The 27,576-nt window shown below is 40.4% G+C and overlaps 1 protein-coding gene across 2 annotated transcripts in view; it reads left to right on the top strand.

Annotated features, from left to right (window-relative positions):
- The window catches only part of C6H20orf194 (chromosome 6 C20orf194 homolog), a 173,827-nt gene that overhangs the window by 29,149 nt on the left and 117,102 nt on the right, over positions 1-27,576 (top strand). For both annotated transcript variants that reach the window (XM_036763212.1, XM_036763213.1), the window contains exons 3-6: positions 12,603-12,722; positions 21,879-22,003; positions 25,832-25,928; positions 27,091-27,197. In XM_036763212.1, the coding sequence (XP_036619107.1) occupies positions 12,603-12,722; positions 21,879-22,003; positions 25,832-25,928; positions 27,091-27,197 (449 nt within the window). The remainder of the gene's footprint in view (positions 1-12,602; positions 12,723-21,878; positions 22,004-25,831; positions 25,929-27,090; positions 27,198-27,576) is intronic.

Below are 27,576 nucleotides of genomic sequence, written 5' to 3'. Positions count from 1 at the left end.
GTGTATGGTTTCTTGTAAGACTTGATAAAGCCTCACAATAGTGATTAGAGAATGACCTCTAGATTGAATCACTCGTTGTTAGCTCTGAGGCACCAGAGTTATTCATTTAAAATTATGTTTCTCAACTGTGGTAAGAGTAGTAGAAAGTAGAGTCGAAAAGTATAGACCAGGAGCCTTGGCTTCGAGTTAAGGGGTATAAGGCTTATTAAAGACCTCTGTGATATCACAAGTACTTAAAACCATATAAAAGCATAATTCAGTTTATTTGAATAGCATGGGAAAAGAAGGGAAAGTACAGTACAGGAAAAAGGATTTTTGCATTGGATAATTACTCCACTGTTTGAAGATGGTGTATGAGGTGTGGTCACTTGAAAGCCCAGTCTTTATCTTATTTTTTCCTTCACTCCAAGTATTGAAAGAGGAAAGATAGATTGTGCTTCGTAATATAAAAGTTTGATGTTACACCAGAGCAATTCTTCTTGGCCTTTGTTTTACAATGACTGTGATCAACTTGACACTACTTTCTCCGGTTCTAAAGGTTTAACTATTGTTGGGAAGCTGGTTGGGTTTATTTAAGGCTTCTTTTTGGAAAGTACCTATTATCTATATTGGTGGTTTGTTCATCTCAGGCAATTGAAATAGAAATAAATATCTAATTATAGCTGGGCATATGTTTTGTGTACCAAGTAAATGATGCTTATTAATCACAAATTTTATAACTTAGTTCTATATTCTAAGTGATGTGTATTTTCCCAGTGCATGAACTAGTGTGATTTACTTCATTTCTGTGGAGGTAGTGTTTTCTGCTGTAAACTATGGAGAAATTCTTCTCTTTCTAGGAATTTGCTCATCCTCAGAAAAAAATTTAGTGTTTTTCCTCCTCATTGACTTTTAAAATGTAAATTCTCTTTATAAATTCAGCAAAGATTTTAGTTGATAGCAGGCACTTAGCTAAAAGTGCATTTAGAGGAATTTTTGCTTGTATTTTCTCTAGATTGTTGTTCTTTCCTTCTATCTCCTTTTCCCCCAGAAGGGCATTGCAAGTTGGTTTTCAAGGTCATGGATTTGTTTGTAATGCAGAGCCATCTGTGTCCATTGCACTGTTATAACTGCAGGCGTATGAAGATGAACATGGACTGAATTAGTGATGTGTGATTTGAATAGAAATGAAGCTCCGCACACTCAGTGCTCATGGCTAGAGGATAGGACCATGCTAATCCACCTGCTGACAGTGCCTTCCATCTTTTCTCTCTCCTCTGGACTTCATAGTTTCTTCCCTCCTCTCCCATAGTTTCCTTACATTTGTCTTCCACCTCTGAACACCAGTGACACCGTCCTATTCAGTTAGCACCATCTGGTTGCTTGTCTCCAAAAGTCATTCTTCCCGGGGTAACAGTTAGCAGTAGCCCCATGAAACTAATGTAGGCAGTATAAATCATGAAAGCATGTTTGATACTTGTGTAACCGCTGAACAATACCAATCTATGTCTGGGGAACTGAGGGAAGCCAAGTGCTGGTTCTGGCAATGGGAAGGGAAGAGCAGGATCATTTTCCCTTAAGTCAGTGTAAGAGCTGCATCTATGGTTCATGCTAACTGGGAGCCAAACAGATTTTGTTTCATGACCTTATGTGCTTCTTCAGGTTTAGGGAAGACAGGAAAAGGATGCAGTTGCACAACTGAAGTCTTTGTGTCTCTAGCAACTTGCTATGTTTCTAAGACAAAAATTCTCAAAACCAGCTAGCAGCCACTTGACCCCAGGAACAGTTGTGGGGATACAGCTATTTCATGGAGTGTACCATTCACGCATTAGGCAGTTTTTCCACAGGTAACTCCTCTATCGTAGGCTGAACACAACCATTTGATGTTACGTGGCTTTGAGTCTCTGAAAAATGTTAATTGAAATCACCTACGATTGTCAATTGCCTCCTGAACTACCAACTCCTTGGTAAGGTCATCCATGACAACTTTGGAGAAGGACTCATGACTATGGTCTGTGCCATTAGTACTACCCAGAAGATAGTAGTTGATGCCTCTCACAGGTTGGTGGTTGTTGTTTGTTCTTCATTCTGGAAGAGGACCATGGCATCAAGAAGGTGATGCCATGACTTCCAAATGAATTGGATTTAAGTGAGGGAGGGCTGTGCAGAGTCACCAGCCTCACTTTCTTCTCTGGAGCCATCTGGGTCCAGTGGCAAGATATAGATCAGGATGACTGTAGAAGGCCCTGGATGCAGTGGAGACTTGGCCTTTCTAAGCTAAGGTCTTTAATAGGTCTCAGTTTGACTGAGGCAATACCCATTTAGTGATTAAAGCTAGGTAAGAAACTAAACAAAGAATGGCCTCTTACCTAGTAAAAAAAAAAAAAACGGTCCGGGAGGGGAAGACCCTTAGGGTTTCTGGCCAAAACAGAAATTATTTCTATTTACATTTACTCTGAACTAGTCAGGGCCCAAATAAAGACCACTAAGTGGGCTTGGGCTGGGACCTATTTTTGGCCAGTCAGTGAGAGCCAGAGTGAATTGGGATTAAGGCATGGTCCTTAAGAAAGAAATCTAGCATGTAAACCCCAAGATAACTTGTGAGATTTCAGAGATCAAAATTAACATTCCTTTGGGCAGACCACCTGCTGGTAAGGGTATGATACCCTATGTGGGCAGAAGAAGAGGAAGGAGGAAAGGAAAGAGAAGGGTAAGGGAGGGAGGAGGGGAGGGGAGAGGAGAGAAGGGAGGAGCTGTGTTGTCCTACTGGAACAGGCCAGTGGGGTCCCTAGTGGGGCAGCCCATACTCCTCATGGGTTGTTATTGTCCTTTGTTCTCAAAGAGGACCATGACATCAGGAAGGTGAAGCCATTACTTGAAGTGAATTGGATTTAAGTGGGACAGGCTGTACAAAGTCACCAGCCTCACTTTCTCCTCCAAAGCCTGGGATCAGTGGTAAGATATAAATCAGTATGACTAGAGATGGCCCCACAGATGGTTCCTCCGGCAAGTTATGGTATGATGGGTGTGATGTTGCCCAAAACATCATCTCTGCTTCCACTGGTACTGCCAAGGTTGTAGACAGGACAATCCCTAAGCTGAACGTAAAGATCAGTAGGCGTAGTCTTCTGTATTCCTGCACTCGGTGTGCTTATTGTGGATCTGACCCACCAGATATGATGATATCCAGAAGGTGGGGAAGCAGGTGTCCGAGAGTCCCACAAAGGGCATCTCGGCCTACACAGAGGACCAGGTTGTGTCTTGTGCTTTTACCAGTGGCAGCCACTCTTCTACCTTGGATGTGATGTTACTGTTGTTGCTCTTAATGACCATTTTATCAAGTTCATTTCCTGGTATGACAATGAGTGTGGTTATAGCAAGCATGTAATGGACCTGCTGGTCTGCTATACCTCCAATGGGTAAAACAGAAAATCATGGATCTTTGTTGCTAAACAAAAGAGGAACTCCATCACTGGGGAGCCCACCTGCCTAACCTATTTGCCTATTTTAGGGATCTCATGCCCCCCACAATTCTGTCCCAAGGCAAAGTAGATCCTCAGTACTTAAACTGCTTCTTTTTGGATGATTGCAATATTGTTTTTCTGTCATGTGGAAGCTCTGGATTTCTGCTTTGATATTCCTGGGATTTTTCCTTTGGGAGTTTCTTTCTATCTTGCTTTGCCCTGAGTAGTTTTCATTTATGATTTCTTGAAATACATTGTCCAATTTTTTAAAAACGTTTTTGAAGAAGTCCAGTGATTCCCAAATTATCCCTTCTTGCCCTGGTTTCTGGATGAGTTGCTTTTTATATCAGTTATCTTACATTTTCTTTCTTCCCCTGATCTTTTGATTTTATTCTAATATTTCTTGCTGTTTTATGAAGTCATTGATTTATGTTTAGTCTATTCTGATTTTCAGAGATGCCATTTCTTCAGTAAAGTTTACTGTTTTCTCTTTTAAATTACTTATTCTCCTTCCAGTTCTTTCTTTTTATTTAATTTTAATTTTATTTTTTCTCAATAAACAAAAAATTTTTAACATCCATTTTTTTTTAATTTTGAATTATAAATTCTCCTCCTCCCTTTCTTCCTTTCCCCCTCCTTGAGAAGGCAAGTAATTTGATATAGATTATACATGGGTAGTCATGCGAAACATTTCTATCTTACCTCTATTTCTTTCCTTATGAGCTTTTCTTTCTTTTTTTCCCCCTCTTCATTTATTCTAGACATTCATGTAGTCCTTATGGAAAATCTACTTTTTCCTCAAATCTCTGCTTGAAACTATCATGGAATGAGATTTGTAATTTTTTTATACTCGTGAGTGTTGTTTTCAAATTTACTCATCTCTTCAGCTATAGTTCCCAAATTGGAACATTGTGCTAGAGACTCTGCCTTCTGCCAAACTTAGGGTGGGATGGTCAGTTCTGTGTGGTTTGTACAGTTACGTGCCCTCTGTCATAGTCCTTCATCTTTGTTGTTTGGCTTAGTGTTTTTTGAAGAATGTGCTTTGTGGTATGGCTACTTTTTAAAAATTTGTCAATTTTAAGTATTGAAATCAAGACTCTGGGGAAAAAATAAAATTCATAAATTTTAAAAATACTTAGTCTTAAAATACTTAGTTAAATTAATATATTTAGATTCTAAAAAAATCAATTGAAATTGGATAAGTAATGTATTAGGGAACTTGATAAAAGTAATTTGTGTGAAAAAGCCCCAAAAGGTTTTTGATTGCATAGAAGTTCATAATGAACTTGTGTAAACTTGGAGTTGTAGAGTTGGAATGGATCTGAGAGGTCATCTTGTTTGATCCATACCTGAACAGGAATCCCCTCTACGACATCCCTTGACATGTAGACATCCTGATTCTGTTTGGAAATTCCCAGTGCTGGAAAAATCACTACCTCCCTTTCTAGGGCAACTCTTCTCACTTCTGTAAAGACTTGACTACCAAGAATGGTTCTTTATATTGAAATGGAACTTACCTCTCAGAAACTTTCACACATGGCCACTAGTTCTGTCCTTTACATGCAATCAGAATGAGTCAGATCCCTCTTCTTCATGACATCCTTGATGTAGTGATCACGATCTATCTGTCTTCTCTTCTCCAAGCTAAATAGATACCCCTGATTCCTTTATCTCATCCTCTATCTCCCTTACCATCCTGGCTGCCCTGCTCTAGCAGTGGTCACCAAAGTCCCTGGCACTGTCAAGTGGTTCAGTATCAGAAACTGATAACATCTTATCAGTGAAAATGATATTAAAGAAGAGGCATCAACCTCTGCTTTGCCACTGTACCCTAAGGATCATGGGACTTTTCCTTCTGATTGTAGCTGAAACCTTCCATATGCATTGAGTTCCTTGAGAGCAGGGGCTATCTTATTTTTCTATTCATATCCCTAGCACTTAGCACAGTGCTTTGTGCATGGTAAATGCTAAATGACTTCTTCATTCATTTATTCATTCCTCAAGACATGCTCTGCTTGTATGTCCTAAAATGTGTCCAGAACTGGACACAGTAGTCTAGCTATGGTCTACTCTTCTAGCCTTTTAATTGTTTTTTAGATCTAGGTGCTAAAAAAAAAGTTTATTCAGTTATTCAGTCTGTTCAATCAAAGACTAATGCATAGGAGCGAGGTGATAATTGAGTTGTGTTTTCTGCTGCTTAGGTGACTTTTAGAGTTCTACATTCTGTTCTGGATGTCCCATTTGAAGAATGATATCAGTAACCTGGAGTGTTCCAGAAGAGGGTGACTAAGATGAAGAGGAGTCTGAAAACTATTTTTTTCAAGGAATAGATGGAACAATTGGGGTGATTTAGCCTAGTGAAGAGAAGATTAAGGAGAGTCTTGATATACCTTCAGAGAGATGAGGGCTGTCATGTAGAAAAGGAAAGGTTGCTCTTTGATGCTCCTTGGTAGAGATATCAAATTAATATCCTGCAAATGGACCACAAAACTCCACACAAAGCATTCGGCCAGATTAAAATGTAATTGGGAAGCATTTAACAAAATAAATAAAAATGCAGTACACCCTAGATAATGTTAATTAGTGGTTTTCTCAGTCAATTTGCAGCCCATAGGCATCCTTTTTTATTTGAATTTGATGCCACTTCTCCAGAGGGCAGAACTAGGACCAATGTGTAGAAATTACCTGGAAGCAGATTGCATGGTCACAGATTGGAAGGGAATTTTGAAGTCATTATATCTGATTTGAGGTGTAAAGAAAGCATCCTTAACTAGTCGTCATTTTGCTTCTAATTGAACAGTTTCTGATTTTCATTTCGGTGTTGAAAACTTCCAGTGATTTTCTTCACGTTCTTCTTTTAAATGATTCAAGGTTAGTCATTGAAGCTGGTCAATAACGGGTTGGGCTGACTCATAAAAGGATGAGCTCTTCGTCATTTGAACACTTAAGTGCAATATGGTTGACCTTTATCAAAGATGCTGTAGGTATGATTTCTATCTTTGGCTGGGAATGGAGACTCTTCAGGGTCTGTGATGGAACTCTTTAATTTAAACTGGGAATTACAGAATCATCAGTCTGTTACTCAAATTTATATCATTGCTGCAAAGCCTAGCCTGGTCTCACAGTAGTACTCCAGATCCGGAAGCGGCCTGCCCTGCATGAATTTATGTATTTATTCCTTTTGAAAAATGATAAATTTCAAATTTGAATAAATGATCAGGACTATGTCTACTGATATTTAAGATTTGTTCAGAATATTAACTGGATGGTATCCAAATATGACAAAGGACTTGTTTATGATAGAATATAAAATTAACTTCATTTGGTTTCATTCATAGGTGGTTTGTTGGGTAGGCAGTTCCTTAACAACTTTAAATGATTTAAGAGAGAATTCTCATTAAATTGTCAGATGGTCTCTCCATTAATCAAAATGTTAAGCTCTTAGTGAAGCTTAGAAATGTTTTGCCCTAGCTCTGGAGTTTGTTTGTGGACATTATTTTGGGTACAGAGAAGAGGTGGAGGGATGAGGAAAGTAATGAGAGGAAAAAGGAAAATGAGAGGAAAAGGGATCTCATCTCGTGGTTGAAGAGATTTGAGTGTGTTAAAGCCTGAAAGCCAATGATGTTCTGGTGTTGCTTCCTGGAATCTGAGGTACTGTGACCTTGGCTGAGGGAGATAGTCCATGAGACCGAGATGTCTCAAACCAAAGGCCAAGGGATTCTAGGACCAGATGGCATCTTCTGAATTTATTTTGATCCTTTTCCCTCTAGATAACTTCAAACCATTCTGGACCATTGAGCCTCTTAGGTGTTTGTGAAAACCTCCAGAGAGGCACTGTCCTCGAGTTCTGGACTTGGAGCCAGGAATACTTTGGTTCGAATCCTGCCTAAAACATTTACCATCTGTATGACACTGGGCAAGTCATTTAACCTCTCTGGGCCTTAACTTCTCATCTGTAAAAAAAGGCAGTTGGACAAGATGGTTTCTAAAATCAAATCAACAAGCATTTGATAAGTGCCTAATGTGTGTAGAGCATTTAGCTAAGCTAATAAGAAAAGTAAAAAAGAGCCCCTGCCCTCAAGGAACTCATAGTCTAAGGGGAAAACAATATGAAAACAACTACGTACAAACAAAATATATGCAGGATAAATTGGAGGTAATCAGCAGAGAGAAGGCACTAGCTTTAAGGGGGATCACCAAAGACTTCTTGTAGGAGGTGCTATTAAAATCTGGAACTTGAAGGAAGCCAGGGGAGCCAGGAGGCTGAGATGAAGAGGGAGAGAATTCTAGGCATGGGGCACAGCTAGTGAAAATGCATGGAATTGGGAAGCGGTGTGTCTTGTGCAAAGAGCATCAAAGAAGTCAGTACCACTGGATCACAGGGTATTCTCAAGTCCCTTCTATACTTCTATGACCCTGTGATCATCCAGATTCTTCCCTCAGGAGATTCAGCCTATCTCTTCCTTGTTCCCACCATTAGAGATTGGATAGAAGTTAAGTTATCAACCTGTGATGGATTCCAGTGGTTAGGTCAAATGTCCCACTAGTGAAAAAACAGAGCAAGCATTCGTACAGGTGGAGGGGTTACATTAAGTTAGAGTTGATTACATTTCCAATAGTCATCTTAAAGCTTCTGGATAATGTAGACCAGTGGTGCTAACTATTCCTTCGTTTAGGACATTAGGTTTATTAGCTTCTGTTTCTAAAATATCTATCAACATTATTTTTTTTTACTCTCATTATACAGTCCCTAGAATACTTAGTGTTGTTTTGGAGGCTGATCTGACTGGGCCCTGTTAACAAATTTGACTTTGTGTGGCTCTTGTAGATGAAGTGTAAAGATCCCTAAATTTTGAGTCAGTAGCACTGCATTCCTATCTTGTTGTGGCTTACTTCTAGCGTGACCCTTGGCAAGTCCCACCATCTCTCCTGTTGTGGTGGGATAAATTCACCAAATCAATGATTCTTACTTTGAGTGTGGCAGGTCCCAGGCAGAGGCTCTCAACAGACAGCCCAAAGGAAAGAACACTGGGTTTGGAGTCCGCAGAGCTAGGTTTGGATTCCAACTCTGCTATGTGACCTTGTATGTGACCTCAGACAAGTTTTAGAACTTCTGGGCCTCAGTTTCCTAATCCATAAAATGAGAAGACTATACTCAATGATTTCTGCAGACTCTTCTTACTCTAAATCAATGCTCCTTTAAATCCTTTGATCCTTCAGAAAAGCTTTTTCTGATTTTCTGTTGTTGCAGATAAAGATTATTCATATTCCAGAGGTTTAGTGCGGAGCTATCTAGATGCCCTTTTTAAAAATTCAGTTTTATTTTTTTCCCATACCTAGATGTTGTGAATAAAGTATTTCACAAACTTGAGCTAGAGTCCTTAGGCAATCATCTGTTTCAAAGATAGTAGACATGTATAATATATGTACAGTATATATGTATATATGACATACCTTCTAAATTATCATTTTAGCTTCTCTGCTGATATAAAGAGCTCCATTTTTAGAAGCAAAAGTACTAGTTCAGACTCATTTGGGTGATTTGTCTTAAGACAGCCACTTTTTCTGTTTCTTTTCCAAAGGAAAATTTTTTAAAATGCTAAGTTCTTACTATAATTTCAATTTTTATTAGTTTATAATCAAGTTTATAAATGGTCAAATTTATAATGCTGTTAAGTTTGTAAAAAGGAAAAATATAAAACCAAATCCCTACAATGGTTCATAACTTGTGATTTCTTGGTTCTAGCAGATTCTGGTTTCCTTTCAAATTTAGCTCAAATGCCACCTTCTACATGAAGCCTTTCTTGATTTTCCCGGCCACTGATGCCCTTCTACCCAAAACTTAGCTTGTATTTCTTTTGTATTTATTGTGTGTATATACTCATATGTATATATGTTCTTCTCTATTTGAAGGTAAGATCTCTGAGGGCAGAGACTGTTTCACTTTCGCTTTTGTATCCATAACATTTAACACAGTGCCTAATAAATACTTATTAATTGATCATTTGATTGCCATGATATGATAGTTATTTCTAAGTATTTTTGAGAAAATTCTTCCTATATAATTTCTTTTTGTATGTAAGTAGACATTCCCCAAGACTTTGTCCTGGTCCCTCTTTCTTTATACTCTTTCTTTTTGGAGATATCATCAGCTTCTGTGGGTTTAAGAATAAACTTTGCAGATGGCTCCCAAATCTACATATCTAGCCCTAATCTTTCTTTTGAACTCCACTCAAAAATCAGCCATCTGGATATCTTCTTGGATGTTTTTCAGCACCTCAAACTCAAAATATCCCCCAAAGAATTCATTTTGTAGATCATTTCCATAGTTACCATGGGAAGTCATCCCTAGGTTAAAGAGGAAAATGTCAGCAGATTCTGGACATGCCGAGAATGCTATTTATGTTGATGCAGACTTTTTTTGGCTCTTGCCAGACTTTGTGTATTCTAAGGGGATTTGACAAAAGTGCTCTTTGAGATCGTTGGATCCCAGAGGCAGGTCTTGGGATTTTCATGGGTTTATAGATAAGTTCTTTCTGGTTTAAGGAATGTCTTGAGCTTGCTTCTGAGCTACTGTATAATCATGTAGTCTTAGCCAAAAGAATTAGGTCACAGGATTACTTTGTTAGGAAAGTTCAGGCAAGAACATATTAGCTGGAAGGAAACACAAACCAATTAAGCCTATTTTTAAACTTGCCTTTAAGAGGACAGACTCAGGCTGTGGATCTGTTATCAGGCAATGTGTCTGAGAAAGAACAGGTCTCTGCCTGGGCAATAAGATATACAGGCATCAGAGCCCCAAGTAGAAATCCTTTCCCTTGGGGCAAAAACAGTTTTAGGGAAAGGTGACAATATTGAGAACAGTCTAGTTATGGTGTAGTCATGCTGAGACAGGGTGGGAGGGGAGGTGGGGCAGAGCTACAGCCCCAAGGAGGTTGTGGGTGGAAAAGGGAGGCCATTAGAGAGGGGCACCACAATATGGAACTCTGGGAATGGTAGTCTGGAGCAGGGTGAGAGAGTAGGGTTTTGGGGGACAGGCCAGAAGAGAGCCAAAAGGCAGTCTGGCCATTCTGTCGGCAACCCTGGGAAGGAAGTGTAATATCCCCTGAGACAAAGCTGTGATTGCCCCCCCGCTATGGTCCTGCTAGGCATTTCAGTACATGTGTCTCGTTAAGGAGCCAAATTTCATTGGTGGTTCTTTCAGACTTTTGTCGGAATACTTGAGATTCTCGAGACAGGGCCAGAACACTTCGTTATTGGGAAACCGTTAGAGGGACAGATAAGAGAGCATCTGAGGCTGTCTAAATTCTCTATGTTTGCACTTATTCTATATACATGTTATCTAGTTGTGCAAGTATGTTATCTAGACTAACACAATGTTTTAGTCTTTGCTGGGGATGCTAGGCTAATTGCATTCATGCAGAAAGCTTATGAAGAAGTCAATTAAAAGTCTACTCAGTAGCTGACCCTGTTCTAACAGAGTTTCCTTTGCTTAGGAACCAGACACTCTTATTGCTATTATGAAATATGTCGTCACTTCACAACTCTTCAGACAACTGGACAAATAGGCCATAGTAAATGACTTTCAGATACCCTTTTATATGTACAAATGGAAAGATTGATGAACTAAGATTATAAGATTATAATTATAAGGCTACTCCTCCTGGCCAGAGTATTTTTCCTGCTCTTGAGAATGCCAACATTGCAGAACCTACTGTGCATGTTAGGAATGTGAGTAGTGAAGTTAATAAACACCCAGGGTCAGCATAGCCTTATTTGTCAGGCAAATACAAGACTTAATGAAATACTTTGGCATGCAAAGTTCCTTGAATTATGGGATATTCCAATTTTTCTGGTTAATCATAAGTTCCTTGAACTCTTGTTGCTGATCTATTTTTCCACATAGAATGACAGTAGCTGCCTCTCCAATCCTCTTCCCATTGTGGCATCTGGTGTTTGGATATCATAGGCTGTGGAATTTATTGACTGAACAGAACAGAATACCTTGTTAGCCTTTTACCAAGCTAAGCCCGGTTACATCCTGAACCTCACTTTTGCCTTCCTCTTCAACCACACCTCACTCTTCCACAGTATGCTGGCACTTCCAGCCTTGGATAATCTCATTTGGACCCTGACTCTTTACCGTGTTATCTCAGGAATTCCACCCTATGTTGAAACTATGTGTGTCCTTCTCTGCTAGTCTTCCATATCCTGTTCCATTTGTGTGGTCCTGTTGTGAGCTATAAAGGCCTCATCTAGACCCTGTTTGTGCCTACCTTTGGCCTTAAGCTGAGGCAAACCATCTGGAAGCTCTCACTGTGTTCATCTGAAGTAGTAAAGGTGGTGGGGCTGGGCTCCTACTTCCTTTCTTATGGCCCTTCTCTTTTCTTTGGACTTCTTTGGCCCTCTTGCCAAGTCATTTCTGTGGCTACAGTTCTTCTTTTCCCCTCATTCAACCTTACGTAATGCTGCCTTATCCCAGTTCCTCATAGACTTGCTTTTCACTCTCCCACTCACACTGACTGTATATGTACATGGGTCTGAGAAAGTGGGTTTGTGACTCTTTGGGACACAAACGTTATGTGAGTCAGGGCCCAAACCGGGCTAGCGGGGTTGAGAGAACTGGTGAGGTAATTGCTGGAAGCAGTAATCGTGGGCCAATCTTCTTGGCATCCTTCCTTGCTTTAGGCCTTGCTTAAGCTCATTAATCTCACCTTGATGAATCTTTGGAGCTCTTATTTTTTGTTGGTCCCACAACCCTCAGCATCCTTCCTGCAGAACCCTTTACCACTCCTAACCCTATTCCTAACCCACTTGAGAATCTCTTCAAAGTTCTATAGCTGTCATGGCTGCCATGTTAGGTTTATGAGCACTGGGAGTGCTGGAGGAAGAGACAGAAACTACCTAGGATACACTAAAATGAGGCTTTCAGCTCTGACTTAAGGGGTTTACACTGCGAATTCCTCAGCTTTCAGAGAGTTTGGCTCAGCTTGGCTCCCCAGGTAGGAAACTGGTCTAGAATGTTGCTTTTTATTGGTCTTTGTCACTTTGCTGGTACTGCATACACAAGGCAATGCTGAATGACAGTAATTCACTGGGGCCTATCATTTCCCTTGGCGTTCAGTAGTGCAATTGCTCATGGACTTCTCTCTCTTGTAGGAATTGACAGCAGATACAATGAAGGCTGCAGAGAGCTGGCAAATTACCTTCTGTTTGGTTTGTACAACCAGAGTATCAGTGACGCTGAGAGACCGGGGTTTTCTGAAGAAGTCCTTGATGGTAAGTCCATAGTAGTTTCTTTTCATTTGTGAAGAAAGAGAAGTTTTTATTTCTGTAAAACTTTTATTTTCATAGTCTGTTTCTTAGATCATTTAAAAAAAAACCATGAATCACAGACTTTTTCTGCTTTTCTTTTTAGAATTAGTGGTAATCATGTTCCTATTTGCTACTGATGCTGCATATACCATACTTCACTTTCTGTCCCCTGTCCACATGCAGGATGGTACTGAGAATGGCCACAGTATACCTCTTGGGAAATAAATGAACGTTAGTGTAAAAAGTAAACACCAATTAGTGGTTTCAAATCCCCTTAATAAGGTCCTGGCTTCTTTTTAATTATGAACTACCTCTGCACTCTTGGGGGTGTTTACCTCCTACCAGCGTAGGCACTAAGACCTGCTGGGAGAGAATCTTCTCTCAGGCTGACTTGTGAGTCTGCGTGGTGGCTGCTTTCCCTTGTAAGAGCTTGTCTTCCCACTTGTGCTTCTAAGATAACCCTGCTAGAGCTCTCCTTATAGGAGGGACTTGACCTTGAACCTCAGTGCAGGAGTAAAGTTTCCTTCTGACGGCAGTGTCTCTGGAGATGATTTTCTGCACCGCTTTTGTTAGTGAACACGTAGGTGAGAGTGATATCAGCTTTCTCCTTTCCTGCCTCGCCTCTCTTTTGTGTCCTGTGTCTGTGGTGCTTCAGGCTGTTGCCTGGGGATGATTTCTCTGCCAGATGGAGTAGGAGCCATAGGGAAAGGCAGTAAACACAGGGTGAGAGGGCCACTGATGATTTGGACACTTGGGGGAAGTGAAATGAAAGGAAACATCTGCCATGCAAATAGACCCAATGCTTAGTCTGGGGATGAGACATCTGAAGGTCAAAGTTCTCCACAGATATGAGTGTGAGTGAGTAAGTGAGAAAATACAGAAAGGGGAAACTGAAATTCAGCAGTTTAATTTTTTAAATCCAAAACCAGACTCCTTTGTAAAATCTCCAAATATGTCTTTAGTTTTAATTTTGAAAGTTCCCTCTCCTATGATGTGTACTCACCTAAAGGGTGATTAGAGAAGTCTTATTTTTGTTTGAGCTCCTGTAGATACTGAAAATCCATTAAATACATACATATATAGCTCTCTAGACAAGCCACACATTTCACTATAGAAAATACAACTGAAACCAATATAATATTTTCTCTTTACTGACAGCCTGTTCCTGGGCTATTCTGGACAAACTGAGGCTTGCTCTGACTAGTTCTGCTTGGTTTAAAATTCCTGAAGCCATAGGGCTACTGCTGTGAGAAACTCCTGGGATATATAATAGATGATTTAGAATAATTTCAGCCCGTGGGATCTTTTTAGTCCAAGCACAGTACTAGAATTTGTGTTGTTTTATTCTTTTTAAGTTGTTTTTCTACCTAGTCTCTTTGTTGCTCCTAACCCTACCCCCGACCAACTCCCACCTCCTACCTGCAGTCCCTCTATAGAAATGACAAATGTGCCCTTTCCCTCCTCCCAGAGCCTTCCTTTGACATACATCCCAGGGAAGTTTTCTGGCTTTTTTCTTCCTGGATGAAATCCAGCCCTACCTGGATCTTTTTGTTCAAAGCGCTCAATCTATACCAACACACCCTCAAAAGCAGAAGGAACTAGGCTAAACCCTCCCTCCTCTTTACCTGTCAGAATAATCAGCTTTCAAAATATAGCTCAATATAGCTCATATCCCTGATCTTTGGAGTAAAAAGTAACCTCCCCCCACCCCTGTAATCTCATAGTTTGTACCTATACCTATCTGTGGTTATTTATAGCTTTCTTCTTTTGTATAAATTCTATCTCCCCAACTAGGCCATAACTTTCATGGGAGGAGGGACCCTTTCCCCAATGGTGCTAAGTGCAAGAGTCTTGCACATAAAGGGTGCTCAAGTATTTGTTGAATTAAACTAAATTACAGATTAAAACTTATTTTTGCTACTATGGCAACCACTAGCTTCTTTAGAAGAAGATCCTTGCTAGTGGGAACAATATCCAAAGGTACAAGGTACCTATAAACCGGGCTGGAAGCTGCAGCTTTTTAGAAGCCACCTTTAAGGAATTTGTTCTTGATTTCTCTCAGGAGGCTTTCTTATTTTTACAATGCTGCAATCCTGCGTCTCCCTCCTTTAGGCAGCCCAATTCTACAAGTATTGGGAAAGACACAAATTTAGAGAATGCACTGTCTTGGCCATTGTGGAGCTTGTGGTCAAATGAGGGGATAAGAAATAAACGTAGAACTATAATACACAATGTTATGTCCAAAATGAAGTTCTAAGTGAAATCCAAAGAGGAGGGCAGTTACTGGCAGAGGGTGAGAGGAGGAGGAGATTTCAGATGAGTTGGGCTGTGAAAAATTGATGGGAAATCAGTAGGACAGAGACGGATTGAGTATCCCAGGAATAGAGAATAGTATCAACAGCTAGGTGGCACCATAGTGCACAGAGTGCTGGGCCTGGAGTCAGGAAGACTCATTCATCTTCCTGAGTTCAAATGTGGCCTCAGACGCTTACTAGCATATGATCCTGGGCAAGTCACTTAATGCTGTTTGCCTCAGTTTTCTCATCTGTAAAATGAGCTGGAAAAGGAAACAGCAAACCACTCCAGTATCTTTGCCAAGAAAACCCCACATAGGGTCACAGGAGAGTCAGACAGGACTGAAAAAAACACCTGAACAACAATAAGCAAAAGCTTGGAGGTTGGAAAGTACAGGAATTTGTAGGGGTCAAGAGTAGGCCGTCTGATTAAAACATGGAGTCCTTAGAATGAAGTACTATGGGATAAGGCTGAAAAAGTAAGATAATGCCTGACGGTGGAGGGGAAACAGGGACCCATTGATTGTTTTTTAACAGATAAGCAACATGGTCAGGTCATGCAATTAAAAATCTGTGCCCTGGTTTGTAAGGAAATATGGCAACAATATGAAGGGTGGGTTAGAGGGAAGAGAAAGTAAAGCAAGAAAGGTCTTTTATGCTCTTGCATATTCTAGGTTTAGGGTAGCTAGGTGGAGCAGTGGCTAGAGAGCTGGACCTGGAATCAGAAGACTCATTCATCTTCCTGAGTTCAAATCTGGCCTCAGACACTTACTAGCCATGTGACCCTGGGTAAGTCACTTCACCCTGTTTGCCTCAGTTTCCTCATCTATAAAATGAGCCGAAGGAGGAAATTGCAGTCCTCTCCAGTATCTCTGCCAAGAAGACCCTAAATGGGGTGACGGAAGTCAGAAGCAACTGAAAACAACTGAGCAGCAATGACGACAAAATACCCTAGGTTGGTGGAAATAAGGGCCTCTGTTGGGATAGTGAGAGTTGAGAGGAGGAGGGGAAAGATTCCAGAAATGTGAAGGTCAAATAAGCAGGAGTGGGTAGGATTTTATAACCTGAGATAAGAGAGAAAGATGATGCAAAGATAACGCTCAGGTTTTGAAAAAAGGAGACTATTAACAGGAGTCATTAAGTCAGAAGGAGGATCAAATTTAGGGGAAAACATGAAAAGGAGAATTTTGGACATGTTGAGTTTGAGGTGTCAATGAGCCAAATAAATGGAAACGTCCATTGGGCAGTTGGAGATGTACATCTGGAACACTTTTCTATATTTTATCCTTTCCTAATTACATACACAAAATTTTAACATTCATTTTTAAAATTTTGAGTTCCAAATTCTCTTCCTCCCTGCCACCTGTCCCCCCTTCTTGAGAAGGCAAGCAGTTTGATATAGATTATAGGTGTGCAGTCATGTCTGGAACGCTTAAGGAAGGTCCGAGCTGGAGATGAACATCTGGGAATCATCTGCAGGGAGGTCAGTTGAAGACAGTTGAAGGAGATTGTCAAGGGAGAGAGACAGAGAGAAGAGGCTAAGGATAGACCCTTGGGCAATCCCTGCCTTAAGGCTTTGGAAGAAAGATAAGCCAGCAAAAGAGAAAGAGAAGTAGACTTTAAAGTATGACTTAAATAGAAGCCATTAGCAGTTGAAGGAATTGTCCTGAGAGGCATATTTGGCTACTGCTTATAGGCCTTCCTTTTTTAAATGTTTTCTCAAGCCTCCCTTCCATAAACAGATAATCTCATTTTGTTATTTGATGCTGTATATGTACAGAGCATTTTGTCTCCATTCTGCTTTCAACTGATCTTTCAATATGCTATACAGAATTTGAATATTCTTATAGGAGGCCATGTGGTATAGTGAGTTACTTAATGGACTTGGAATCAGGGGACTTGGGTTCAGATCTCGACTCTAATATTGACTAGCCTTGTGAACTTGGTCAAATCACCTGAGCTACAGCTTCCTCTTCTGAGAAAGAGAGATAATAATACTTGGCACTGCCTACCTTTTAATGGGAGCATAGATTTAGATCTGGAAAAAACTTGGAGCTTATCTGGTCCAACCTCTTCATTTTACAGATGAGAAACGTGAGTCTTAGAGATGTCAAGTAACTTGCCCTCAAGTTAGAAAATATTTACAAAACATTTTATAAGCCTTAAAGCTCTATATAAATGATATGCTGTCATAAATTCATTCCTTGCACATGTTTAAGCAAGGAGAGTATAGTGCCTTTGAAGCCACAAAGAAAGAGTATCCAGAAAAGGGGAGGAAGGTTGGTACCTACTATCAAATGCTACAGAGAGGTTAAAGAAGATGAGAACTCTTCTTCTCTGCCCCCTTTCACCTAAGGCATTTTAATTGGCAGGACCCTAGTGACCTTTGAGAGAACAAATTTCATTAGAGTGGTGGGAGCTTAAGCTAGATTGTAAGGGACTGAGAGTTAAACTCTCAAGGGGAAGGAAACTCTTGTGAATTAGAAGTTATCCATTGTTTTGAAGAAGAAAAAAGACTCTTCCTTTCCCTTCTGTATAAATAAAATCATCATCACCAGAATAAAATATAAAATGTAGACAGGGAAAAAATCTTTGCATAAGACATTTCTGTTAAAAGTCTGATATCTCAAGTCTATAGGGAAAAGATAACAAATTTTTTTATACTGGTCAAAAGATATGAATAAATAGTTCCCAGAAGAGGGGGCATCATCTAATAGCCATAAAAAATATTTAAAATTATTAATAATTAGTGAAATATGAATTAAAACAACTCTAAGGTTTCACTTCACAGACATTACATTGGAAAAGATAGGAAAAGACAGAAAAATTTAATACTAGTGGAAATATGGAGAGATAGCTGAACAGATTTACTGCTGGTAGAATTGATAGGCCAACCATTTGGTAAAGTGATTTAAAATTATTCAAGAAAAGTTACAAAATGGTTTCTTCCCTTTACCCCAATGACCTAATTATTGGGTTGATACCTTGTGAGAAATGTGGTTTTGGTGATCACTGGATTTCCTAGACAGGGCCAAAGTCCTGAAGAAGAACCCTGTGATAATCCCTAGGGAAGGCTGTACAGATCACAGGACTCCCAGAGGAAGACCAAGTGGTAGCCATCCCTTAATCTGTGGGGATCACAGGGCCTCCTAGGGGTCAGACCCTAAGGAAGACCCAAGTGATGGCCCCTTACGATGGCAGTAAGATCACAAGGCTCCCGAGACAGGGCCGGAAGTCCCATGTGATGTCCCCTTAAGAAGGCTGTGCAGACCACAGGGTTCCCCAAGGGAATCCAGAGTGGTAGCCCTCTTAACACCGCAGTGGGGATCACAGGACACCCCAAGACAAGATCCAGGAGTAAGCCTGGCAAGCTTCCGCTGCCTGTTGCTTCCCTTCACTTGACCTTAGGAAAATCCATGTGATTTGCCCATTCACACCCAAAGAATTCAGGACCAGAGTGGGCAGAGGAAGGCATTTTATTACGCTCCCCAGGAGAGCAGGTGTAGTGCTCGCGGGAACACACACCAATACAGCTGCAGGAGCAGGGGTAACCATTCCCTCCACTCCTGCTAGAGTCATGGTTAGTTTACAATCTTTGTTTTTTACATAGTTTTCCTAGGTTATATAGTTTATATAAATAGGATAATAAGGATACAGAAGCAAAAGTGAAATTAATTAGATTTTCCTTGTCTTAGTTTAGGATTAAACTATATTCTTTTACTTCCCCTATTTTCCCTCTTTAACATATGCAAATTACGCAAATCAGTAGGCCTGGATTCTTGACCAAGACCAGACCCTAGATAAGCTTGAACAGGTTCAAGTGGGTTTGGCCTCTCTAATTCCCCAGACTGCCTTCTCAAAAAGTATGCACATGCGTACAAGCCTCTGACCTCTCACCTGACTGACCTTGAGGCCTGGTCTCTGCTAAAGCTGGGGTGGGGGAGGGCAGGGAAGCACACCTTTAGTTCTGTGGAAACAAAACTCCTCCTCCCATTTCTTACATACCTCAAGGTCAGTTATTGACAATCAGAAAAAAACCTATCTATGTGAAAACATTGATAGTGACACTTTTTGTAATATAAAAGCTGGAAATAAATCTTGTCCCCAAGGATTGCGGAATGGCTGAGCAAATGGTAGTGTATCAGTATTATTAGACATTATTGTTCCATAAAGAAGAAATATGAAGAATTTAAAGACATTTGGGAAGACCTGTATAAAGTGAAGCAGATTGAACAAAACAATGTCAAAATGAGAGCATGTACACAGTTTCTGCAACTATATGAACGAAGGCAAATTTAAATGTCTGTAATACCCAGATTAAAAACATTGGCCCCCTCTGGTGCTCATTGTCCCTGAGAGAAAGAGAGAATAACAAAAACTGACTCTAGTGATATTAAAACAAAATGTGCTAGCCTGACTGACATGGCCTTTCCTGGGGGCTCAGCTGCCTCTTAGAGCCCTGGATGGGCTGGTCAGGACTACTGCCTAATGGTCAGGGAATGAGGGACTGGGCAGCACAGAAATAACTTTCACCGGTCCTTTTAACAGATGGAAAACTACTACAATGTAAAGTTGCATGTACTAGATGTTGGTCACAATCACCCTTTTTTGCTATTTTGCTTACCTGCTCTGGGGGAATGTACGTCACAGGGAACTGAATTGTGGGTCTGATGACTCTTTTGTATGCCAGAACAAATTTTAGCAATAGAAATTATTCTCTTGATTTTCTGTTATTTAACCTTGTATATTTTGGAACAATGATAATTGCTTTAATCAATTGACCCTAACCAACCATGATTATTCTCCTGAAGTCCAAAGAAATGCCAAAGTTCCATTTATAGAAAATGATTTTTACCCATAAAGAGCCTTGCTTCCTTCCTCTCAGCCTTTCCTGTGTTCAGAGCCGAACTATAAACCTTCCCAAGGTTCTGTCAGAGTTTGAGCCTGACTGCTTCGGTTTACTGCTTTGAGCCAGATGAAGTGAAATTGAAGGACCAGCAAACACCTAACCTGTAGGACAATTTCTCAGTGGGCATGAAAACATTAGCAAATGATGTCTTCCGACTTGGGGCTGTTTTCCTGGGATTGTCATATATTTTTCCTTCATAATGACCTGCTTTGTGTTTTCCCTATTGCAGTTAAACCTGATACTTGGCCCCGTATCAGTCAGATTCCAGGCCTGGAACTAGATGGGACAGTTGACAGCAGAAAACTAAGCTATATTTTTCAGTTCAACAAACATTTATTATGTACTTCCTATGTGTGAGGCCTTGTGCTCAATTCTCAGAATACAGAGCTCAATAGAACATAGACTATTCTCAAGAAACATTTGATAGAGAAAGGACATGTATTCAAACAACTATGATTAGAGAGAGGGTAGAAGGGACAAAAGAGAGAGCTGGGCAAGGGGCTTCTCACATTCATCATTTCTTCTGGGGCTGTAGTATTCCATTCCATTCCAATCTGTTCAGCTATTCCATAGTCAATGGGCACCTACTCTGTTTATAGATCTTTTTTTACCACAAAAAGTGCTGCTGTGAATATTTTAGTGTGTGTGGTATCTTTTCTTGGGATCCCCTAAGCTAAAAAATGAACAAATCCTGTTCTCTATGTCAGTGTAATAGAGGGGTAGGTAGAGATAGATGGAAGATGCTATATCTGTTTAGATGGAGCTGTCTTGTCTCAGTCCCTCTCATCTGGATTATTGCAGTCACTTTTTCAGTGTTCTCTCTGGCTCCAGTCTGTCCCCACTCCAACCCATCATCTACTCACATGCCAAAGTGATTTTTGTAGCGTACAGGTCTGACCTTGCCACCCCTCTGCTCAGCTATTACCTCCAGGGTCAGATATAAACACCCTTCCCCACCTGGTCCCTTCTTATCTTTCCAGACTTGTTACACTTTACTCCCTTCCACAAACTCTATGACCCGCTACACTGGCCCACTCACTGTTCCTCATACAGATCGTTGCGTTTCCCGACTCTATGCCTTTTACATTGGCTGTGTGCCATTCCCGGAATTGTCTGCTCCCTCACTTTCAGCTCTTGGCTTCCTTCACTTCTTTCAAGACTCGGCTCAAATCCCACTCTTTGCAGGAGGCCTTTCCTGACTTCCCCAGCAGCCCTTCTCTCCCACTATTAGTGCCTTTCCTCTAAGATTACCTTCCATCTACATGGACATAAGCTATTCACATGTTTTCTCCTCCAGTGGAATGTGAGCTCCTTGAGGACAGGCTTTGTATCCTCAATGCTTAGTGCAGTTCCTTGCACATAATAAGCTCTTGATAAATGCTAGTTGACTCACTAACATAATACCAAATTGTTTCCCAGAATAGTTGGACCAATTCACATCTCCACTGTGTGTGCCTCTCTTCCTTTAGTCCTGGCTTTTTCCATTTTTAAAAAATCATCTTTCCTGAATTTCTGCATTTGAGTTGAAATCTCAGAGTTGGTTTAAGCAGCATTTCTCTTACCATCTGTAATTTGGATTTTTTTTTTAATTCAAAAGGTTGTTGATCTTTTGCACTTCTTCATTTGTATATTATCTCCTTTGGCCACTTATCCGTTGAGGAATAGAGCCTGGTCTTGTATCTATCACACCAATTTCATCTGTACTTTGGATACCAGACTTTCATCAGATATTTTCATGCAAAAAAATTGCCCCCATTTATCAGCTTCTCTTTTTTATCCTGACTGCATTGATTAACAGTACATTTTCCAACTGCAGAATTTTATAGAATGTTTACTAAATGTAAGTTTGTGTTTTGTTCATACTGCCTCTGGGGGAAAAACTGTTCATGTTTCTGGTTTTGTTTTGTTTTTTTACAGATGTAATTGTATTGATCAAATCTGACAGTGTTCATCTGTACTGCAATCCTGTGAATTATCGTTATATCTTGCCCTATGTAGCACATTGGAGAAATTTACATTTCCACTGCATGACCGAAAATGAGGTGAGGAAATGATGGAATTGTACCCCAAGAGCATCCTTCCTGTGAAGAGGTACTGACCTGAGAAACAAGGCTGCAGAGGGGATTTAAATTAGGAGGAATAATCATAAGAATAGTGGACATTTATGTAGTGCTTTAAGATTGACAAAGCAGTTTATATTCATTATCTTCTTTGATAAAGGCTTGTTTTCTTTTGTGTGAAGTCCCACATCTTATAAATGGTAAAGACTGTTTTAGAAAGCAAATTGTGTGCCCTACCCTAGGCAGGAGATTGTGTTTGTCTGTTTTCGAAGGGGACCATGACATCCAGAAAATAATGACATGACTTGCAGTTGACTTTGATTTGAGCGAGGGAGGGTAGTGCAAGGCCACCAGCCTCACTTTCTCCTCCAGGAGCCATCTGGGTCCAGTGGCCTCATACTTGTCAGGATGACTGGAGATGACCCAGGATGCAATGGGAGATCCTGGCCCTTTTAAGCCAAGGTCTTTTCAGGTTCTCACTTTGAATAAGGTAATGCCTATTCAGTGAATAGGTCTCTTTAAGAAGTGAGTCAAGGGGTGGCCCCTTTAATTACTGGAGGACAAGGAGGGCCGGGCAAAAGTGGGACCTGGAAGTGATTGTTGACATCTGTTCTCTTCTCTGTAGCCAACCTTACTTGGTCTTACTTCTTGCCTTCAGGAGGTTACATGACATGAATTTTCTTGAAGTGGAGAATGGGCCTGGGGGCCGTGCAAATTCTCCTAAAAGCAGCGCGGTTAGCTTGATCACATGCTTATCTTTTCAGATTTTTGGTGGGAAACCTCAGGAGCAGAAAGATGCTTTACAAATGGTTTTTATAGCAACAGTGTTTATGTTGGAGTGAAAATTGCTCAAGGAAACACCCTTCAATGTCTTGCATTTAAAATCTGTGCCCAGTAAAAATGTTCCCCATAGCAGCTACAGCAGCTAGCCAAATCTTGGTTTGGTCTTTCAAAATGTGACTCATTTTCAGGCTTAGTAACTAACAGAGGAAGGGTTTTTCCCACCTTCGGAGGAAAAGAACAAAAAAATAGCCTCTTTTCTAGAGGATAACTATAGCCACCGTAAACTCTCTAAAGTTTTTTACTCAGGTGAGAATGTGTGTTATGATGAGACCTAAAGACTCTTAATATTGTTCAAGAAGCAATTCTCTTAGCTCCTAGAACAGGGGTTCTTAACTGTTTTTGTGTCATGAACTTTTTGGCACTATGAGCCTCATCTTAGAATAATGACTTTAAATGCATAAAATATGTAGGATTGCAAAGGAAACCAAATCATTGAAAAAAGTTTATAAAAAAATTTTTTTTTAAGTTCATGGACTCCTGTCCTAGAGCATACTTGGTATTTTTTTCAGAGTGGGAACTCTGCTGCCCAGAGCTCTAGGTCTCCTCCAGGCAACAGCCAGTCTGAACCCCCACAACTAGTAGGGCAAGTGCAAATTTATTTAACCTCGGGCTTTTGTACAAACATTTGATGAACATTTATTAATCATCTACCATGTTCAAGACCCCGTGTCTGGATACCAGGGAAGCTATAGACACATTGTCCTGGGCACTCAAGGAATTTGGAGTATAGTAAAGAAGATACGGCATGTACATGGATCTCACAGGCTGCCTTGCATTATAGTTGAATGTCATAATTGGTACAGAATGGATGAGAGTTCAGGGGAGGGACAGATTGCCTCCAGCTGTGGAAATCAAAGACAGCCTGGATAGCTTGGAAAGAATGGAGCTCAGTTTTTTTTCTAGGTACTTCTTTATCATGTTTTTTTTTTTCTTAAACAGATTTCCTCACCTATACACTGGAATGATCATTCTGAATTTGGGTTGGCTATTGAAGGGTTAGGATTTGTGGCTTCATGGAAGGATTGGACTATGACCTTTAACATCCCTTCTACTTTCCATCCTATTGTCCTATGATTCTCAAATCTTACTTTTCTTTTTTAAAAAATCTAGTTAAGAAGAATTTGTCAAGTAGTTCTGTGTATACTGACATGTGGCCTACACTATCAGATTAATATTGTTCATGATTTTTATCTGATTTTTGAAAAATGAAGCACTAAACTCAAGAAAAGCATGTTTTAAATGTCCGCTATGAGCCAGGCACAGGGCTAGGTTCTGGCAGAATACAAAGATAAAACCAAAGCAATCTCTACCCTCAAGTAACATTTTACAAGGGGGAACATCAAGTAAGTATAGAATGTATACAAAGCATTTAAGGGTGAGTGGATCCCTCAGTTAAAGCATCTAGGAGGTAGCACTTGAGCTGAGCCTTTAAAGGAACTAGAACAATCAGGAAGCAGGCCTGGAGCTCAGGAGATGCATGAGTCTTAGATACGTAGATCTGGAGGCCAGCCACATAGAGATGATAATTGAAACCATGGGAGCCAATGATACCATGGAATGAGAGTGTAGAGAAAGAAGAGCCCTGGTATATACTCACACTGGCATCATGAGTGTGTAAAGGAGATTAAGAAGGAGCAGTCAATCAAGTTGGTGTAGAACGAGAAGAGAGTAGTATCACAAAAACACAGGGAAAACATTCAGGAGGTAGGAAAGGTCAGAAGTATCAAACATTGTTGACAGGTCAAGAAGAATGAAGCTTGAGCAAAGGCCATTGACTCAAGCAGTTAATGACCTCAGAGAGCAGGTTCAGCTGAATGGAGCTGGAAGAGAGTAGGAATGTGGAGGCAACAAGAGTGGGGAGCTTTTCCTCGGCAGCTTGGCTGCCAAAAGAGAAAGGGAAGATAACAAGTTAAGAGGATGGTGGGGTCAAGTCAGAGTGTTTGGATTTTTTTCCAATGGGAAAGACCTGGGCATATTTATGGGAAGGAATAAGTACATAAGGAGAGATTGTCATAGATTGAACGAAGGCGATGGATGGGCTCAGCTTCTAGAGGAGAGGCGAGGGAAGGGCATCAAGATCAAGGCGAAGCAGACAAACCAGAGCAGGCCTGGATTTCCTTTTGGGGCAGTCAGCCTTCCTGCCGTGATGAGACAGTAGCGGATGAGAGAGGAATTTTTGAACCAGAGCTCTTACTTAGTGATCTCTGCACTCTCATGTGAAGCCCAGCAGGTGGGAGGCTCCCTCTTCTGCTAAATTGAATGATTTGGTTATAATTGTAGGAGATTTGGGGCTGCATTTTCTATTAAGTCATCTTAAATTGAGACCTGAGGTCTGATGTCCCAGGACGCTATACTCTCTTGACAGCCAACCCTTAAAATGTTTCTTTGTTCAGAATAATGCATGCATTGCTAACTGGTATTGCTACTGAAAGGTCCTATACAGAAACCCAGGAGTACTGCCTTCCTGGCTTATGGTTGGGTTCTATGCAAGTGTGCCTGCTGGTAGAGGAGCAATCATGTCCTAGAAGGTGACCCTGCCTTCTCTTTGTACTTTGGAAGTTACATAGATGGACAGGCTTTGCACTTCCACCTTTCTAGTTGTCTTACTTTGAAAAACACTGCCTTTGAGAAGCTCCTACCCTACGAGGGTCATTTGGCAAAACTCATTTGTTACTTCTTCTGAATTGTGGGGATATAGTTTGTTATGTAAAAATCATGTTTATCAACAGAGAAAATCTGGGGTGTAGATTGTAAAACCAGTTAGTTTCTGAGAAGTTATCTTTAAAGTCCCACATTAAGAAGCAGTGTGATACAATGGAAGGAGCCCTGGAATGGAGGTCATAGGAGAACCAAATTCTAGTCCCAGGTATGCTACTAACTAGATGACTTTGGGTAAGTAATTTTCCCTCCTGTGGTCTTTAGGTTCTTAACTAGCCCTCTGATTCATTGGCTTCATTTTCTCCTTAGTATGAAGATGAAGAAGCTGCTGAGGAATTTAAAATTGCAAGTTTTGTGGACATGGTTCGAGACTGTAGTCGAATTGGTATTCCTTATAGCTCTCAAGGTGAGTAATTAGCTACAAGTGATGCTCTCGTGTTAGTGAATAATATAGGCCTTGCAGTTGTGGTCCACTTGTGCTGAAAGCACAGGCTGGCCAGAAGAGTACTTGTCACCCTTCCTCATACTATCTCTTGGTTATAATTACTAGCAGTGCATCAGAAGGCCACTCACAGGCAGGTAGAACTGCCTAGTAAGGACTTCATGGAGTAGACATCATTTTTAAAATAGCTTTAAATAGTGTTATAATAGAGAGGGAGTTCTTGCTTATTAGAAACAAGTCATTAGAATGACTGCTTGAAAGAGAAGACTGACCTAGTAGGAACATTAAAAATTCATGTAAAAGATAAACTAAAGATGTTGGCTAAGTATAAGCAGTATTGTGTGTTTTCCAACAAGTTTTCATCTCAGAGCTCCTAAGTAAGGAAGGAGGAATCCTTTTGGCTTGGCAAGTTTCCTTTTTGGGGACTGAGGAAGTTGGCTGGCCATGTTTCCTGTGGGATAGAAGCCAAGCTTGAGTCTATTATAATTACATCTGCTAAATGATGCAAGATGTCTGCAACAAACCAGTTATTTGGCACTTTTCTCCCTAGGAAAAAAAATACATAAAAGTTTATTAGAGTGAGATATGGATTTGTATGACTTAGAGATAATTTTAGTAACTCTCTCCCAACTCCAACCCCAAACTGTACTCAAGGTATTGTTACAAAGAGTGGATATCTTTCAAGGGTGGGGAACCTGTGGCCTTGAGGTCCTTGGGTGTAGCCTTTTGACTGAATCCAAATTTTACAGAACAAATCCTTTTTTTGTTAGATTTATTATAGGGCTGCACTTGAGGACCTAGAGGGGCACCGGTTCCCCACCTCTGCTAGATGATTTGTTTGGATCTTGAATATTTACATTGCTTTTTCTTTGAATTATATGTGCCCTGTTGCAGTCTATGATGACTTCATTGGATTTTCTGGTTTGTGGTGGTGGTGGTATTTTTCCTGAATGAGAATGTGTGAAATACAGTAAAAGAACTTTCCTATAACTCGGAGGTCAAAGCAGGACGGATGCCTTCCTTGGAGGCTAGTCATGTTAGGTCAGGTTCAGACTAGTATGTCTGTCAGATCAGGTCTGATAACAAGCTATATTATAATAGGCTCTCCTGTGTTTGCTTCTTCCAGGTCACCTGCAGATATTTGATATGTTTGTGGTGGAGAAGTGGCCAATTGTTCAGGCTTTTGCACTTGAAGGCATTGGTGGGGATGGATTTTTTACCATGAAATATCAGGTATATCTAAAAATACTGTAACTTGTCTTTGTCCGACATGCAGAAATGACAGACCTAGAATTGATGCAGCCGTTTTCTTTGAAGGTCACAGACCACAATTACACCCATCTTTGTGACATTTGAGAGAGGTTGATGTCATATATCGTATAGGAAGTTAGTAAGGAGGCTAGAAGTATGTATGTATTTGAATGATAGTCCTCAATACTCCAATGCCTAAAATAAACAAGATTTTTTCCTTTCATATTTCATTCCATTCCAACAAACACTTTAGTGCTTCCTATGCACAAGGCCCTGTGCTGGGGCCTCCCTCAGGGAGCCTTTGTGGTAATAAGAGGAATGATTCATGTGCACAAATAATAATGGCTAACATTTATACAGT

This window comes from Trichosurus vulpecula, chromosome 6 (assembly GCF_011100635.1).
Source record: "Trichosurus vulpecula isolate mTriVul1 chromosome 6, mTriVul1.pri, whole genome shotgun sequence".
NCBI classification, from domain to species: Eukaryota; Metazoa; Chordata; class Mammalia; order Diprotodontia; family Phalangeridae; genus Trichosurus; species Trichosurus vulpecula.
Note: the sequence above shows the minus strand (reverse complement) of the source record. Positions and strands in the feature narration are given on the sequence as shown.